The following is an 18,901-nucleotide window of genomic DNA, read 5'->3' on the forward strand; positions in this document are numbered from 1 at the left end:
GCGAGAAACAGAAAGAGACTAATGCAAACACCAAACAACACTTGATGTCTGGATATTGTCCAGACTCGCCTGCATTCAACTCCAACCCCCCAACCCAACGAATAACCACTTCACCGACTGGCTGGATTTCAAACGGATTCGTCCCCACATTACAAGCAGAAAGCACACCTCCTCACCGCCACCAAAGGAAAACCATCTGACATCTGACAAGATCTAAGAGACTTTGTATTTTAACTCTCTCAGCACGATAAGAATTTCAACAAATTCTAACAAGCAAACTAGGCAAATTGTTTGCTGAAACACAATTAAACGACCCATCACACAGGGTCAACGTCAGCTCATGCTGAAGGCACCTCTGAATCTCTCAATTAGCAGTCGGCATTGCGGACTGAAAAGCATTCCTGAGTCTAGAGCAACCATGTCCAATGCCTTCAAATCTGCTAAAAACAAGGAGTTAAAGATGTCTGCTGTGCTTCCTCTTGTAATTGTCTTTGGCAGGACTGAACTCTGGGGAGGCAGTGGCCGCAGCCTCAGAGCCTGTATTTTTTCTTTACCAAAACCATTTTTGAGCTTAAACAATGACTAACAGGTGAGGAGAAGAGCCAGAACACCAGATACTTCTTCTGTGCTTTTAAACACTGAATTGTTAACAAATAACAAGCAGGGATTGTGGTACTCAGTGTTGGGGAGTAACTCAGTAATTGCAGCGACATCACAGACTTTACTACATTACTCAACTCTTGCTTAAAAGTATCAAAGATTCTCATTTACTACATTTACATTTATGCATTTTGCAGATGCTTTTATTCAAAGTGACTTGCAATGCATTCAAGGTTTACAAGATATAGAACTAATATAAAACTGATACGGAACTCATATTTTTCTACAAACCCGATTCCAAAAAAGTTGGGACACTGTACAAATTGTGAGTAAAAAAGAATGGAATAATTTACAAATCTCATAAACTTATATTTTATTCACAATAGAACATAGATAACATATCAAATGTTGAAAGTGAGACATTTTGAAAGTTCATGCCAAATATTGGTTCATTTTGGATTTCATGAGAGCGACACATTCCAAAAAAGTTGGGACAGGTAGCAATAAGAGGCCTGAAATGTTGAATGTACATATAAGGAACAGCTGGAGGACCATTTTGTAACTTATTAGGTCAATTGGCAACATGATTGGGTATAAAAAGAGCCTCTCAGAGTGGCAGTGCGAAAAATAGTGGAGCAATATCAGAAAGGAGTTTCTCAGAAAAAAATTGCAAAGAGTTTGAAGTTATCATCATCTACAGTGCATAACATCATCCAAAGATTCAGAGAATCTGGAACAATCTCTGTGCGTAAGGGTCAAGGCCGGAAAACCAAACTGGATGCCCATGATCTTCGGGCCCTTAGACGGCACTGCATCACATACAGAAATGCTACTGTAATGGAAATCACAACATGGGCTCAGGAATACTTCCAGAAAACTTTGTCGGTGAACACAATCCACCGTGCCATCCACCGTTGCCGGCTAAAACTCTATAGGTCAAAAAAGAAGCATATCTAAACATGATCCAGAAGCGCAGGCATTTTCTCTGGGCCAAGGCTCATTTAAAATGGACTGTGGCAAAGTGGAAAACTGTTCTGTAGTCAGACGAATCAAAATTTGAAGTTCTTTTTGGAAAACTGGGACACCATGTCATCCGGACTAAAGAGAACAAGGAGAACCCAAGTTGTTATCAGCGCTCAGTTCAGAAGCCTGCATCTCTGATGGTATGGGGTTGCATGAGTGTGTGTGGCATGGGCAGCTTACACATCTGGAAAGGCACCATCAGTGCTGAAAGGTATATCCAAGTTCTAGAACAACATATGCTCCCATCCAGACGTCGTCTCTTTCAGGAAAGACCTTGCATTTTCCAAAATGACAATGCCAGACCACATACTGCATCAATTACAACATCATGGCTGCATAGAAGAAGGATCGGGGTACTGAAATGGCCATCCTGCAGTCCAAATCTTTCACCCATAGAAAACATTTGGCGCATCATAAAGAGGAAGATGTGACAAAGAAGACCTAAGATGTTCCCATTCTTGTCTAATACAGCAACTAGAAGCCTGTATTAGACAAGAATGGGACAACATTCCTATTCCTAAACTTGAGCAACTTGTCTCCTCAGTCCCCGAGACGTTTGCAGACTGTTATAAAAAGAAGATGGGATGCCACACAGTGGTAAACATGGCCTTGTCCCAACTTTTTTGAGATGTGTTGATGCCATGAAATTTAAAATCAACTTATTTTTCCCTTAAAATGATACATTTTCTCAGTTTAAACATTTGATATGTCATCTATGTTGTATTCTGAATAAAATGTTGAAATTTGAAACTTCCAAATCATTGCATTCTGTTTTTATTCACAATTTGTACAGTGTCCCAGCTTTTTTGGAATCGGGTTTGTAGTTTAATTAGTTGCATTTTGTGTTAATTCCTTTGTTCAATTATGTCAGTAATAGTGACTGCGTGGTAAAACTACTGTAAAATTCTACAGAAAAACTGTTAATAGGTTAACAGTAAGTTCCCGTAATACATGCAGGGGAAAACTGTAAAAGATCTAACCGGATATTTCGTGTAATTTTTACCATGAAATACTGTTAAATGTACAGTTTTCACAAGTAAAAATGCTAATCAAATTATAATTTACAGTGAAAAACTCTAAAATGGAATTACAGTTTTATACTATATTTTTGCATAATTATTCTGGCAACCACAGCTGCCAGGATTGTTTTGTAAAAACAACAGGATTTTGTGTTTTTGCACCAGGTAAATACTCTGACTGCTCTTATTTAGAAACAATTAATCTTATATCCAAAGAGGATACATATATTAAAACTGCCTTTTATGGTAATTGTACATACGTATCTGGCATTAACACATGTTGGTTTTATTCACACATCAGCACCAAATAATGTTGAAATACTTTTGTTCAACAGAAATTACCATTAAACAGCAGTGCAGATATCACTAACTAAAACTAAGACTATATACAGTATATATATATATATATATATATATATATATACTGTCTAGTTTGACAATATTTCCTTCTGCAATGTAAATAATCAGAATTTTTAAATCTGTTGTCACAGGGTTACCTACAGTAAATGGTGTGGAGTGATTGCATCAATTCTGTCAGAACTTCATAACTGGCTCAGACAAAGTTCTTGAAGCACCATAACCTCAGATCTGTTAATCATACAGTACAGATTTGTTATACAGTACAGATTTGTTATAAGGTACAGATTTGTTACACAGTACAGATTTGTTGTACAGTACTGTTTCTGTTCACACATGACATCTGAATGAAATATGAAAAATGTGAACTGCCCAATGTTATTATCTTTTGTTAATAGTTTGTAGTGTAGTTGACTATGTTTTGAAATATGTGTTCAAAAGAACAGCCTGACTGTAGTGTACTTTAAATAATGGGCAGGTTGTAGTTTGGAAAGCTAAATTTTCAAAGTAGTTTCCCCAACATTGGTGGTCAACAAATGACAAACTAAAACATCAGAGGACCTTTGAGGTGGTTCGACAGAAAAAGAAAAAAAGAAATCAAATAGGCTTTTCGAATTAACAAAGACGTTGTTGTTTATTAAACGTCAGACAGCTAAGATTAATGTCTCTTGTTGTGAGTCTGCAGTCATCAAAGGTTTTCACCATACGTGCTCTGCGACGTGTCACTTTGGCTGTCTGATGTCCCTCTATTCCAAAGGGTTTTTGATGTCGGCTTCTGGTTTTCCTTCTTGTTCCTTCACAGCTTAAGTGAATGTGACACACATCTGGGTGCTGAAGACAGATCCTGTTCAGCGACGAACGGCTGGGAAGGGATACAGTTAGGAGCGCTGATTTCCATTAGAACTGACGTGTTTGGAGGATATGACCTGCCACACTGTCCTAACTGTCGCAAAAGCGTCCAAATGAAAGCATTTCTGACCTCATCCTGCATAAAAGAAGCTAATGCTGCGTTCCACTTGACTCGGAAAGTCAGAATTTCCAACTTCCTACTTGGAAAGGTGCAACAGAAAGTCAGACTTCCAATTTGGAAAACCGTGCGGAAATCTAGAGGTGCCAACATTACATAATAATCAGACCTGTTTAGTAAAACGCTTGCAGAGACTGCTGTGTAAAACATGGTAAATGATCATCTCTGATGACTATCATACATTTCATGGCATCATTTAACCTTTGCAATTTGGTGGCTTGGAGACATCTTGAAATAAATTCGAGCTAAAATCTATCAATCAATCAATCTTTCTATCTATCTATCTATCTATCTCTTGTTCTTTCTGTCTGTAAGGCCAATAAACGATTAACGATTTTTTTCAAACATGAATTTGTTAAGCAGCATTCAGTGTTTGTCAATAGTTTTCAGTTAAAAGAATATTAACTAATTTCTTATTATATGAATATAAATTCCTTTGATTTTTTATTCATAATAATCCTGCATACACCACTGTTCAAAAGTGGTTGGTAAAATGTATTAATGTTATTGAGAGAAGTCTCTTCTGCTCACCATGGCTGTATTTATTTGAAAAAAAAAAAAAGAAAAATCTGAAATTCTGTGAAATATTATTACAATTTTAAAAAGTCACTTACTACTTGAATATATTGCAAAATGTAATTTATTCCTGTGATGCAAAGCTTATTACTCTAGTCTTCAGTGTCACATGATCCTTCAAAAATCAGTTAAAAAAAAAAAGTTCAAAAGAACATTTATTGGAAATAGAAAGATTTTTAAACATTATAAATGTATTAGTGATCCTTTGAATCAATGATTTCTTTAAATAAAGAAAATATCTTACTAACATGAAACTTTTGAACGCTACTGTGGATTCACATCAAATTCAATTGAGATTCTACATCCTGTTTTTTTACCCCAATTCAAATTTAATCCAAATTCAAGCATTCTAAATTTAATTCAAAATGACGCACAACAATCGCATTTAAATTCACAAGTGAATGTCTATAAGTTACATATCTGCATGCATACAGACAGCAGTGTTTGACTATGCTAATCATAATATCACTTTGACTTCTCCGTAACACTTTAGAATAAGGTTCCATTAGTTAATGTTAGTTAGTGTATTAATTAACATGAACAAACAATGAACTACATTTATTACTGTATTTATTAATCTTGTTAATGTTAGTTAATGAAAATAGAGTTATTCATTCATTGTTAGTTCATGCTAATTCACTGTGCATTAACTAATGTTAACAAGCACAACTTTTTATTTGAATAATGCATTAATAAATGTTGAAATTAACATTAACTAAGATTAATAAATGCTGTAGAAGGATTGTTCTTGCTTAGTTCATGTTAACTAAAGTAGTTAACTAACATTAACTAATGGAACCTTATTCTAAAGTGTTACCGACTTCTCGCAGCTGTAAACTACAACCATGCATGTAACACAGCATGTTACAGTACAGTACATGGGCAGAGTGATGCCAGCCCTAGGGCTGGGACTCTATCCGCAACAGCTCTTTAAAAACATAGATCAGTAAGTAATGATTTTATGACGGATCTCAGCGAAGGCCTGAATGAGTTTAAGCTCTCAAAAGAGCAGTGAAAACCATGATGTGAATGCTGCCATAGAAGCATTAAGAAGATAATCTTTCTTCAGTCAGCAAGTGCCGCAGGAACCTGGGACAAGCCACTGACAGCTCCAACAAAGCTGTGAGAGGGGAAACTGAGGCACACCTTGTCAAGCTTTAATTTGCTTTGATGTGTTCCCGCTGCCCCGAGCCATTTTGGCATGCAAGCTGAGACAGATGTTGCTCCTGTACGCCGCATCCTTACAGAGAGCTGCTTTTGTATGCCGGCGGAGCTAATATTTAACCCGACGCAGGGGGAACAAAGGCCGTCTCTGTGTGCGCTGGCTCTCCCTGCAAGCTCCTCCGGCCCGGGATGACAGATAGTGTCTGACAGGCTCACATGAGTCGTTTTAACAAAAGGATTTTCTTTTTCTTTACTTTTTTGGATCCTGGAAATTACAGTACGCTAATAAACCATAATCCCGCGATGGGAATGCCGTGTTTTGGCTGCCATGAGAAATCTGTTACAGTGAAAAGATGAAGATCGGGAGCAAACATGTCTCGCTGACAGAAGGATTATTAGGCTCTATCACAGCTCATATACTGGCGGGTTCAAATTGTGTTGGATCCCAATAAAAGTGATGAAAAAAGGTTAAATCTGTCTTAAGCAGCCAAGAGCTGAAAGACACCAAACTTCAAAGGACACGTGTGACAAAGCGGAAAGTGAAAGACGTAAAAGAGAGAGACGGTGACGGAGAAGTGAAACGCAATAAAATCTGTGCAGATGTGATGGGCCAAAACAGAAGTAACACTTAAAAATGTCTGTTTTTGTCTGTATCTGTCAAATTCTGCACTATGTGGTCTCTTAACTAACTTTTTGCATTGTTTTTGATTTTAGAGAGATTTAAGATTTTAGGGATCCATTCAAATTTAATGTTTTGCCATGATTTTATTTTTTAGAAATCGAGGAATCACGATTGAATAGAAATATTACCAAACGTTAGAAACAGACACTTTGACAATATGCCAATGATAACAGTAAAGAGAAAAGATTGCCCCAACCGCATGTCGGCACACGTGATTAACTGCTCATGTGTGACACACTCTGTGAAGGACCAGAAGTACAATATATCGCTAGGTGCCATTCACACAGAATTCACTTCTGTATTGACAAAGATGTGATGAGGGCAGTGGAATAGGACTTTTTTTTTTTAACTTGAGTGCTGCGTTTTTAGAATGCCATTTCATGCATGAGATGCGAGTGCAACAGTCAAACACGTCCATGTTTACATAGGAAAAAAATTACATAAATAACAAAGCAGCACAATTTTATATAAAAAACCTATAAAGAACTACTACTATATGTCTGATATTTCATGTTTGCATCATGGTGATAGGCTGAAAGCTGCTGTTCATTCTTTTTACAGAACATTTATAGATAATAACAGTCTACTGGTGTTATATATTCAGTCATTTCGAATTAGCTTAACTTTTGCATTTTTTTAAAGCATTTTCCTTGTATTATTTCTGAACATAAAGTACAAGATGTAGTTGTAGTTCATGCATCGTTTCTGCAAAGATATATAAAAAGTGATTTGTTTGACATTTACATCATGTTGACAACTTTATGTGTGGTGCACTTGGGATAGAATTTTCTTAACTAGAGGGTTAATAAAGAAAAGGTTACTTGAATCATGTTGTAGTTACAGTTTCAAGTTGACTAGTTAAAAATAGAGTTCCATATTTGCTCATCAAAGCATAATTGCTACAGTAAGTACCTGGTGACCAGCACAGCCACGTCCACAGGAGGAGGATCGTCTCTGCTCCCAGGAACGTGATTGTTTCCCAGGTATCGTGCACCATATTCCTCATGCTGCCAGTGACAGAAGCTCTCCAGGGCTTTTTCTCCATGGTGGCCCACCTTCAGCTTTTCCTAAGAAACACACTAGACAATTAGAATCTAGTTTACAGATTAAATTAGAGAGAGTGTTTTGTTGGACAAATGTTTGTTGATAGTAAATGTGCCTTGAGCAGCAAATCAGCATATTAGAATGATTTCTGAAAGATCATGTGACACTTGACTCCCGCTGACATGAAGTCGAACTTGTTGATTCATCGATCACATAATGAAATCAACAGGGTTTTGAGAATTGCTGTTGTACGTGAAGACTGTGAAATATCAGAGACTGTGAGTCCAAAGGCTTTGCCCTGAAGCATCACTTCATATTTACACTAATGGCTATTCAGTGACATCCTGACATACATCATTTCAGACTTTAGAGGTGAGCACTCAAAAAACCTTCTGGCAGACTCTCTGGAGCCTTAGGAGAGAATGAAATCCAGCAATAAAATGAAGGGGAAAACCGGTAGTTAAACACACACACACACACATGCGCGTTTGTTTCTGTGAATTGTGGGGACTTTCCATAGACTTCTATTACTTTTATACTGACCAAACAATATTTTTTATCCCCTAACCCAACACTAACGCTAAACCTACCCCTGACAGAAAACCTGTTTGCATTTTACACTTTCAGATAAACATCATTTACTATTTTTAATGATTTTACCCCTTGTGGGGACCGCAACCCGGTGACCGCAAAGTCAAAACTTTCAGGTTTTACTATGCTTGTGAGGACATTTAGTTCCCACAATGTAGCATAAACAAGTACACACACACACACACTCAGCGAGGATAACATCACAGGTCCTGAGGACAGGAATCAAATAGCAAGGGAGCGGATAAATGGCAGGTTGAGTCATGATGTACATATATCTGGATGTTGATCTAGTGTTTGTACACTTACTGGACGGGTGTGCAGAAGAACCAACTTGGTGACCCGGATGTTGATCCTTACACCCAAACTCTGGTGTTGAAACATGTTATAAACCTGTAGAGAGAGAACAAGACAAGAGAATTAACTTTGACTTTAAAAAAATCACTCAAAATATTTTAAAATGGAAAACATGAAGTATCAGTAGTAAGTTTCAGTGGATTTCAGTAGATTTTTAGACAAAAAGGCAAGCAAAAATGTGTTAATTGCCAAGAGCACGTTATCAGCTGATGTTAATATCACAATAGCCGAATATCAGCTGAATCTTTTGGCCTAGCTGATATATTGAGCTATTCAGTACCATTTAAAAAAACATTGTAAACTCTGAAGACATTGTTTCTGTGGGCTTCACAACTCTGTCTTGTGACTTGAAAATATGAGTGTTAATACAAAAATTATATTACAGTTGGTAAGTTTGATTTAATGTCTATTTAAATAAATCGATTTCAAACACTGATTCAGTGATTCGTTTGCATCATAACTAAAAAGAGGTATTTTTTTGTTTCTTTTAATGAATAACTGTGGAAAAATATGCCTGGGTTGTCTTTAATTTTACAGTATGTTATTACAATTTATGCAGTATTTAACTAATTTAAATAATTTTATTTCATAATTTTTTTATATTTTATATTTTATTTTTAGTTCCTCAAAAAAATATCAAGAAATAATGTTACAAATATTTATTTATTTATTTATTTCAATTCTGTTTGGTGCAGCTAATGTTACAATTAGTGATATTTGGGTATTGGGCTGTATGTATCCACGCAGATTAACATTCTTTTATTTTTTTATGTCTTCTTTTTTTTTTTTTTTTTTTTTTTTTCTTTAAATGAAAATCTGTGTAAATATGCCTGGGTTGTTTCAACTAGAATTTACACAGTATTTAATTAATTTAAATATATATTTTTTTATTACAAATATTTATTTCTTTATTTATTCCAATTTTCAATTCAACAGAAAAATATTGTCTTTGTGTCATTTCTAATATCTGCCTACACCTTGTGTGAATAAAGCACAATTTTGAGTAAATATTTTGTAGAAGCATCACCACTGGTTATTGAAAAAAACACATTGGCAAAGCCAAATAGCTAAACAATAACTTTTGAAATATAACATGCATTATCTCTACATAAAGGAAGATAAAAGAATCAAGAAAGAGATATTTGAGCTTTCATCATCCTCAGAGATGTAAGCTGTGTGATTCACAATATCATAAAAAATTGACTGACTATGTTAGAATAAAAACCAATGATAATTCCATGTGGGCTGAAGTTAATGAAGAAGTATAGAGCTGAACTGAAGGGAGGATTCAGATATTGATGAGTAACCGGCATCTGGAGGGGAATCGCAGAGACTGATTTGACTAACAGCACAATTTTCCACAGAAACTCGCTTGTGAGGAATGTAAATCTAAGGACCTCAGGGAGGATAAAAGGAGGTGTACTTTCTTACCAAATCACACACATCTGGTCAATTCATTCATTTTTACATGAATCTTCATATGACTCACCATTGTCATTAGAGATACAGTAGAAAGAGTCGTTCTTGAGTTGATGAGCTTTGCTTTACCGCAGCAGATGCAGTGAGGTGTTGTTGCGTGGACTGTTTTACAGGTCAATATTCAGTTTGTTTGTACTTTATTATGCAGGCCTGCTTCCAGACGCTCGCAGGAAATGCTGTGTTTATGAACCTGTTCTGAATGAGCAACTTGATAAGAGTGAGGTCATTCACTCTGGGACACGACTGAAATACACAACTGAAGATGATTTTCCTTCCTTCCTTTCAAACCTACACAAACAATCTCATAAATCTGAACAATCACAAAAGTTGTTAGGTAAAATCAATAGAAAGTCAAATAGAAATCATAATTTTCAATTTTTCTAACCCCTCCAACAACTTGACTCCATTCTGAATCCCAGATGGATCAAATCAAGTCTCGTCCAACATTTTATTAATTCAATATCTTGTTTCACTCAGAAACATGTCAAATTATGGAAATAAAAGGGGTTTTAAATTAGGTCTTTGCCAAGGTTTTTATAAAAAAAATTAGGCCAGCGCTTCTCAAATGGTTGTTCTGACAGTCAGCAAAGAAAAACAGCTGAAAGCAAATAAGATACAACTAACCATGTAATTGTTGATATTTAATACAGCAAAATAAACTGATGATAAACTCTGCCAATATCTTTTGCTGTTTGATGTCTGTGACTCAAACTCAGCAGTATTTTATTACAAATGTATCTGTTACTAAGTAGAAGCCAAATTAGGCAGATGGCGACATGGACAGGTTGCATGACATGCCCTCATCTGTAAAAATCATGGACGCAAAGTAAAAGAAAACACAGCCCAGACTGAATTAAATACTGGTTCACACATGCAACATGAATAAACATTTGTAATGACCGCAATGTGTTTATTTATTATTGGCTGTCAAGAGCATGACACCATCGAAATTCATTTGGAAACCAAAATTGTCAATTTTCCTATTCAGCCAGTGTCATATTGTTGGGCCTATGCAGTTTTAACCCTGTAAAGACCACTGTATCATATCTGATATGCATATTTCTGTAACACTTTAGTTTAGGGACCAATTCTCACTATTAACTAGTTGCTTATTAGCATGCATACTAGCATATTGGCTCTTAGCACATATTAATTCCTTACTCCTGCATTACCTTATTTTAGAGGCCTTGATCTTATCCAATACCTCAACTTAACAACTACCTTACTATCTATTATTAAGCAGCAAATTAGGCGTTTACTGAGGCAAAAGTAATAGTTAGTTAATAGTGAGAATTGGCCCTCAAACTAAACTGTGAGACACATTTCTAAGGCCAATATAATCAAAACTTAACTGAAAAAAACTGTTGCACAAGGGACTACTGGTCAGACATTTTCAGAACACTTTCACAGGCCCTTGACACTACCATTGCCCCTAATGTATTGACTGTCATGTCTAGCCTTCCCCCAGCTTCAGCTGTATCATCCACAGTGTGCTGCATCATTGCCTTTACCACTTTGTTAGCTTGGCGTGCCATCCTCCTTAAATGGAAACATGCCTCTCCCCCATCACATGAGGATTGGATACGAGAGGTATTGCAATGCATCCACCTTGAAAAAAATCACACACTCTTCCAAAGGATCATTGAGATCCTTTTACAAAATATGGAGCCCTGTACTGGGCACTATTGAGAAAGTAACTTTAACATCTGGACCTTCTCAGTAGAGTCTTAGTAAGGCACCATTTGACTAGACCTTAATTGTGTTTTTTTCTCTTTTTTTGTGTGTGTGTGGCCTTCGGTGGTTTTGTTGTTGTGTTGATTTCTTTTGTTTCTTGATTTTTTTCTCTTATCAGAGATCCTGTCTCATTTTGTAAATGAGATAATATATTTTATATGTCTGCAAAATGTAATACAAAAAAGTGGATAAAAAAAACTGTTGCACACGTGCCTTCTTTCTGATAGTTCTTACTTTTTAAAAGGCCTTTTAGTGAAAACAAAAACAAAACTTTTTTATATTTTGAAACCGTTCCATTTCTAAATATTTGATTATTCTGACTACTATTTCATATGTCAAGCTTTATAGGGTTAAGGACATTTTTATCTTTTTAGTAAAATCTAGGTCTTGAAACAAAACCATTAGAGAGCATCTCACAGATCACTCGCACATTACAACCTCAGAGAGCTCATGGTAGTTCTGTCTTGAAAGGATATACATTTTGTTTAAAACCAATTACTTTATGGAGAAAATTTTTCAATAATTGGGCATTTGACTGTGGAGTTTTACCCCGGTATGAGACTCACCATGTTCATGACAGTGAGCAGGAAGCGCTGGCCAGCCTCAGCTCCGTGATACTGCACCATGTTAGCGTCGGCCACCACAATCGTCTCCAGCGTGTACTCTCTGCTCAGCCTGATGGCGTTCCTCCTGCCGCGCACCTCCTCTGCTCCTTTTGCCCTTTTCTCCTTCTTCTTGTCTAACACAGACACAGATACACAAATGCAAACACAAGAAATGTTAGACCTGAGAAATACTGTACACTAATGTTCAAAAGTTTGGGTTGGTAAGATTTTTTAATGTTTTTGAAAGTAGTATCTTATGTTTAGATTAGATTCAACTTTATTGTCATTATGCAGAGTACAAGTACAGAGCTAATGAAATGCACTTATTTATTTATTTGATATATATTATTGCAATTTTAAATAACTGTTTTCTGTCAGCATCCTGCCCTGACAGTCTCGTCTGTCCTGTCTTTGTTTATTTTGTGCCTGAGCACATGGCTGTGTCTTTGTTTGTGTTGGCCATGTGCTCCTCTTTTCCTGCCTTCTAGTTTTGTCACCATGCCCCCTTGTTTAGTCCTTGTTTGTCCAATTGTGTTCACCTGATCCTCGTGTACTCTGCTCCCTTTATATTGTGCTCAATTCCCTCTGGTTTTTGCTGGTTTGTTTTGTGTGCATTCTCCTTGCTTGTGTGTTTAGTCTTGTTAGCGCTTGCTATTGAGTATACTGCATCCAGTCTAGAGTTCCTCTTGTTTATTCTAGTTTTTATTTGTTCCCGTCTATAGTCTAGTTCCAGTCTTTGTGGTTTAGTTCTTTATTTTAGCTTTTGAACCTTTTGATTTTGTCCTGTGACAGTTTTCTAATTTCATATATTTTAAAATCTAATTTATTCCTGTGATCATAGCTGAAATTCCAGCATCATTACTACAGTCTCCAGTGTCACATGATCCTTCAGAAATCATTCTAATATGCTGATTTGCTCCTAAAGAAATGTTTCTCATTGTTAGTTAAAAACAGTTCTGTTTTATATTTCACCATGTTACATCTTTTCCAACTTCTCTGATGAAAATAAAGTTCAAAAGTACAGCATTTATTAAATTAGAAAACTTTTGTAACACTATGAATATCTTCTTTACTGTCACTTCTAATTAATTTAATGCTTATAATAAAAGTATTATTTATTTAAACCCCAACTTTCGAGTGATAGTGTACTTTCTGCACACTTGATCCACACATTGCAAGCATGAATATTAAGATCCAGCTTGCGCAGTAAGAAACACCTGTGTTCAGGTTATATTTAATGTCTTATCGTCAAACCTGCAATTATGTCAGGAAATGTGGTCTTTGTTACTCAGAGAGGCATACATATGTATACAAACACATTGAGACTGATACAAAAGACAAGCGGTTCCTGGAGCAGATAAACAAATCAACAACAAACAGAGAGAAACTATTCAAACATTACGCTTATAAAGCACGATATTTGACTGCATCTGCTGTCAGCTCTAGGCAGGGGACACATTTTGGCTCTTAAATAAATGCTTTTCATCCTTAGAATCATACCACATATGTTGTATGTGTGCACAATTAGACCTGATCATAACAAAGGCAACAGCTTTACTGTAACCAAGTCCAAACCTTTGACAGAGCTAATGTCCACCAGACGCAAGACCTGACCAGAAGAACAAAGATAGAAATCAAACTAAAATGGTGTTAAAGTGAACATGAATTCAAAATTCACTCTATTTAATTTCTTAATGCATGTTTCTTGTGTTATTTTGATTGATTCAAAGGTGCTTATTAAATATACTGTAAATATATGAATATATATATATTTGTCACAAATCCTATCCATGGACTTCCGTCCGATTGCCACCAGGGTCCCGTTCTTTGTACGTCGCTAACTCAGTTAGCTGGATTTGATTGTTGATGATTTGGCATGTTCTTGGATTGTTTGGTTCTTCAAAGCTCATCCCGGAGTTGCTGTCATAGCAACAGGTCTGTTATCTTAAACCTGCTCGGGAGCAGGCTCATTTCATGTAAACAGGATTAGATTGCATCTTTTTAAGCAGAATTGACCTGAATTGATCAGAATTGATCTGTCCGCCACCACTACTTTATTACAAGAGTATCCTACTAATCCAGGGATAATCATTTAAAATAATAATCATTTAAAAATTAATTTAAAGATTATATAATAATGTTGTGTAGTTTTTGTTTATATAGTAATATAGACGTTTTAATTTTTGATAGATTTATTATTTATAAATTAATACTTCATAATTGTATTGGAGTCTTACACACATGCTATACAAATAATGTAGAGTCGTGCATTAATTTGAGTGATGACAGATATTATGGGAGTGGCTTGATGGTACACAGGAGATGCAGATAACATGATCTTGACCCTTAAGAAACTTTAATTAATGCTGTCACATAACAAATCTGTTCAAATATAAAATTAAATGAATTGCTAATTACTACATTCAACTACGTACGAAGAACGGCCCCCTGAAGTCACCCTTCCATTACATTGACTCTCACACTACACAAACTGTTGCATGTCATATCCCAGCATCCATTGCACAGATTACACACACAGCTGCTGCCAATCACACACCCTACATAAGCCATGGTCTGAAAGCCTAGGCAACTTGATGCTTCATGAGGCAATGACTTTGCAGGCAGCGTTTTTGCATGAAAGCACCTCATGAAACTGATATCAGACAGACTTCTGATGCTATATAACAGTGATCTACAACAAAAGAAGTTTTGGTGTGATAACTAATGAATATTACACACAAACTGACCACCAAACGCAACTTTCAGACGCCATCTTTATTTTTTAGCTCAACCATCACAGAATGGCACGCACAGGATTGTGGGATATCGAAGGCAGCGAAGGATACATCTATGCTGCCTTCAAAATTCAATCAGAAGAAGGTACCTCCGGAGACAGGAAGTAAAGCAGAATTTGAAATCAGACATGCCTTGATGCCTTCCTGCCTTGGAATGCTGCCTCCGAAGACATCATTTTAGAGCTTTCGGATGCAGCGATGGACTTCCTCTCTCTCACTGACGAGTATTGTTTAAGGGTTTATGCTTATTATAGCGTAGCAACTTTACTGAGCCAGTTCCCTGTCCTTGTTCTAGTTTCCATAGTCTAGTCTAGGTCTTGCCTTGCCTGTTTTCTCATGTTCTGATCTTCTGCCTGTGTATCTTGGATTAACCCTTTGCCTTGCTGTTTTGGACTGCGTTCGCACCTCGTCTGGACTATTGCTCATGTTATTGGATTACCCTTCTTTTCAAGCCCTTTTGGAATATGTTTGCCGTTGATCAACCTATGCCTGTTTATCAGATTACTCTTGTGTCTTGCCCTCAATATACCTGTTGCCATTGCCTGGCCCAAGCCTATTTTCATACGTGGTCAAAACAAAGTTTTGCAGATGTATCCACTCATCTCTCATCCGTCGCCTCGTTACAATATTCATATATATTCCATTACGAATATCTAAATATACAAATCAATGTTTACTCATAAATTTACTGTTTTCTACCCAAATTAAGCTTATGCTTAAAACAAGAAAAAAGCACAGAAAGAAAAATACACAATTCAAAGGAAAGGCAAGATAATATTCTTACCACACTAACATTTTTCTTTTCTTGTTTTTAGAAAACAAGACTCAATATCTTAAATCATCTTCCTCCAAGTAAATGCATTTTAAATTTCTGATTTTTTACATTTTTAATGGAAAACAAGACACTAATTAAATGCAGTGTAAAATGTTCTTGGTTCTTGGTCTTTCTTGATCTGAGCAGTTTATAGTCTGGTTTCATGTGTATTTCCTCACAAACATGAGCGCGTGTGTGTGTTAACTGAAGACACCTGTAAACATGCCCAGAGATTTGATGATCCATTACCTTGGGAAAAAGCAAATAATGTTTACCACAACACAAGTCAATTAGCAAAATTTTTCTGAAGTATCAAGTTTAGAATGTTGTTTCAAATGGTAGTTTTCCACCATCTGGAGTCCAGTTTTGGTTTGTTTGCTGGGTTGCACAAACCCTCCAATTTGTCCTTAAAAGATCCCAAAATGTTCAAAGACGGCGTACAAGATGTACTAAAAAAAAAAAACTAAAACTAAAACTATTAAGAATTGTTTTCATTAACTCAATTTAACACACATATATACATATATATATACATATATACATATACATACATATATACAATATACATATACATATATACATATATATATATATACATATATATACATATACATATACATATATATATATATATATATATATATATATATATATATATATATATATATATATATATATACACATATACATAAACATATATATATATATATATATATATATATATATATATATATATATATAAACATACACACACACACACACACAACTAATATAAATTCAAACCATTAATATATATACAATAATATTATCCGAATAATTCTAAAACAACACTTATATGTACCATTTCTGAAGCAAAAAAGACAATTTGGAAACTTATAAAACAAATGGGTTTGTTTAGTTGAGTGTAAGTGGACAAATTTAGGGCTCTATAGGGCTCTGATGGAGGTCCCTTTGATGGGGGTCTCTGCTGTATGTTCACAGGTGTTTAGGAAATGTGTTTGTGTGACTGTGCGCACATTTATAAATGACAACATATGGTGCTAATGTGACACTCTTTGTGCAGCTCAAGAATTTTTTTCCATTCTCAGCTGTTTTCAGGCACATCTGACTGGAGACAATGGAAACTAATGGTGCCTTGAGCTTCACCACAAATGACACTGAAAATCACACATTTTCTAGCAATGTGCTTATACCAGCAATAATTCCTGCAGAGTGAGACAATCATACAACAAGTAATGAGTAACAACACACCACCATTAACAGTCAGGAAGCAATCACAAAACTGTGATGTACAGATGTAATAACAAAGGACTTGTTCAGCTGACTCAGGTGACTCTTCTGATGTCTTAAAGAAACAGCGCACACAAAAATGAGTTCAATCATTATTTACTCATCCTGCTGTCATTCAGTCTTCTGTGGAACAGAGTTTAGTAAAGTTTTTTTATATATACAATAAAAGTGACTGGAAACTGGGGCAGCAAGTACCCAAAAATGACAAAACAGCACCATAAATGCAGTCCAAATGACTTGTGGACTCTATAATAGCAATATCAAGTCACTTTTGATTTGTATAATGCTTTTTTCATGCATTAAGCCCTACGGGTCTCAGTGAGCAGCCAAAGGAAAAACCTCCATAAGAGGGAGAAAACCCCTGAGAAGAACCAGACTCAGCTGGGGAGCCCAAACTTCTTGGGCACTGCAATAATTGCACATGTGCTAAAGATTATTTATTCACATAGAATGTGTAATACAACCATGTGTTCACTAAATAATTATATTACAATTATTTGATTTTTTTTTTAAATCCTAGTGGGGAAGATGAAAAACTGTAATCATTAAAATGATAATAAACAATGAAATTCAATGACATTCTTCAAAATTCAATCTTTTGTAAAAGAAATTGATACTATTATTGAGCAGGGATCATAGACTGTATAAAAACATGGACGTAGTGTCCGTGACGTCACCCATAGACTCCTGAAGAGCGGTTTTAAAGCTCAAAGGGTGCAGAGCGGGCCATCGCCATCTTGGAAGCGCGTCACCACGCGTCTCTCTCGGATGATCTAAAATGGGCAAAAAGGCGGGAGCTGGTTGCTAAAGCCACGCCCACCTAGCGCAACGGCATTGTCAGCAGCGGCAATCCACCTGTCACTCAAGTGGCCACGCCCTTAATTATGCAGAACTTTAAGGCTTAAAATAATTTTAATTTTTGAATATACATCAATGCAAAGGATATCACACAATCTACTAGACTTATTTTATATTCAACTAAAAGGGCTTTATATGTGTTTGGAACAGCATGAGGATGAGTAAATTATTTTTGGCTGAACTATTCCTTCAACAGTCCCATTTGTTAATAACATCATCTTGTTATTCATTAGTCTTGATAAAACTCAATCGAATCATTGCTACTTTTGGCTTCAGTTTATAATGTCTCACTTCAACTGGCCACAACATTTAACCTGATTTCAGGTCATGACTCTGCCGTGTCCCTTCCAAAATTCAATTAATATTCATGTAGAACTGCAGATAAATCTCTCAGTCAGGCCCCTGAAGCTTTGTGAGGGGCCATAATGTTAAAACGATGTCGTTGGCTATAAATAATACTCCTGTGCTGAAGGGGACGCATAAACTACATACCCACTACCCACACCTGCTCATTCTCTGTGTGAGTGTGTGTGTGTGTGTGTGTGTGTGTGTGTGTGTGTGTGTGTGTGTGTGTGTGTGTGTGTGTGTGTGTGTGTGTGTGTGTGTGTGTGTGTGTGTGTGTGTGTGTGTTCATTCTTACATGCTGTGCAAGGGCCATCAAATAGGTAGGTAGAAGAAAAATGCTTTTTTCTGTATAACAGAGCAGCTGAAAGATGATGGTCTTTAAAAAAAACAAAAACATTTTTGCTCAGTGGTTGCTCTTCCTCAGTTCATTAGACTTAACAGCTTTCTCCATGAAGATGTTTAAGTATTCACTATGACTCAGGCGTTTATTTTAAAATGGCTTATAATAGAAATAAATAGACACAAATAAGCCAATAGTTGACAT

The 18,901-nt window shown here is 36.0% G+C and overlaps 1 protein-coding gene across 2 annotated transcripts in view; it reads right to left on the bottom strand.

Moving 5' to 3' along the window:
- Positions 1 to 18,901, bottom strand: part of adamts17 (ADAM metallopeptidase with thrombospondin type 1 motif, 17) — a 125,768-nt gene that overhangs the window by 93,562 nt on the left and 13,305 nt on the right. For both annotated transcript variants that reach the window (XM_042727308.1, XM_042727307.1), the window contains exons 4-6: positions 12,217 to 12,389; positions 8,390 to 8,473; positions 7,361 to 7,515 (exon numbers count right to left, since the gene is read on the bottom strand). In XM_042727308.1, coding sequence (XP_042583242.1) covers positions 7,361 to 7,515; positions 8,390 to 8,473; positions 12,217 to 12,389 — 412 coding nt within the window. The remainder of the gene's footprint in view (positions 1 to 7,360; positions 7,516 to 8,389; positions 8,474 to 12,216; positions 12,390 to 18,901) is intronic.

This window comes from Cyprinus carpio, chromosome B7 (genome assembly GCF_018340385.1).
Source record: "Cyprinus carpio isolate SPL01 chromosome B7, ASM1834038v1, whole genome shotgun sequence".
Lineage (NCBI taxonomy): Eukaryota > Metazoa > Chordata > Actinopteri > Cypriniformes > Cyprinidae > Cyprinus > Cyprinus carpio.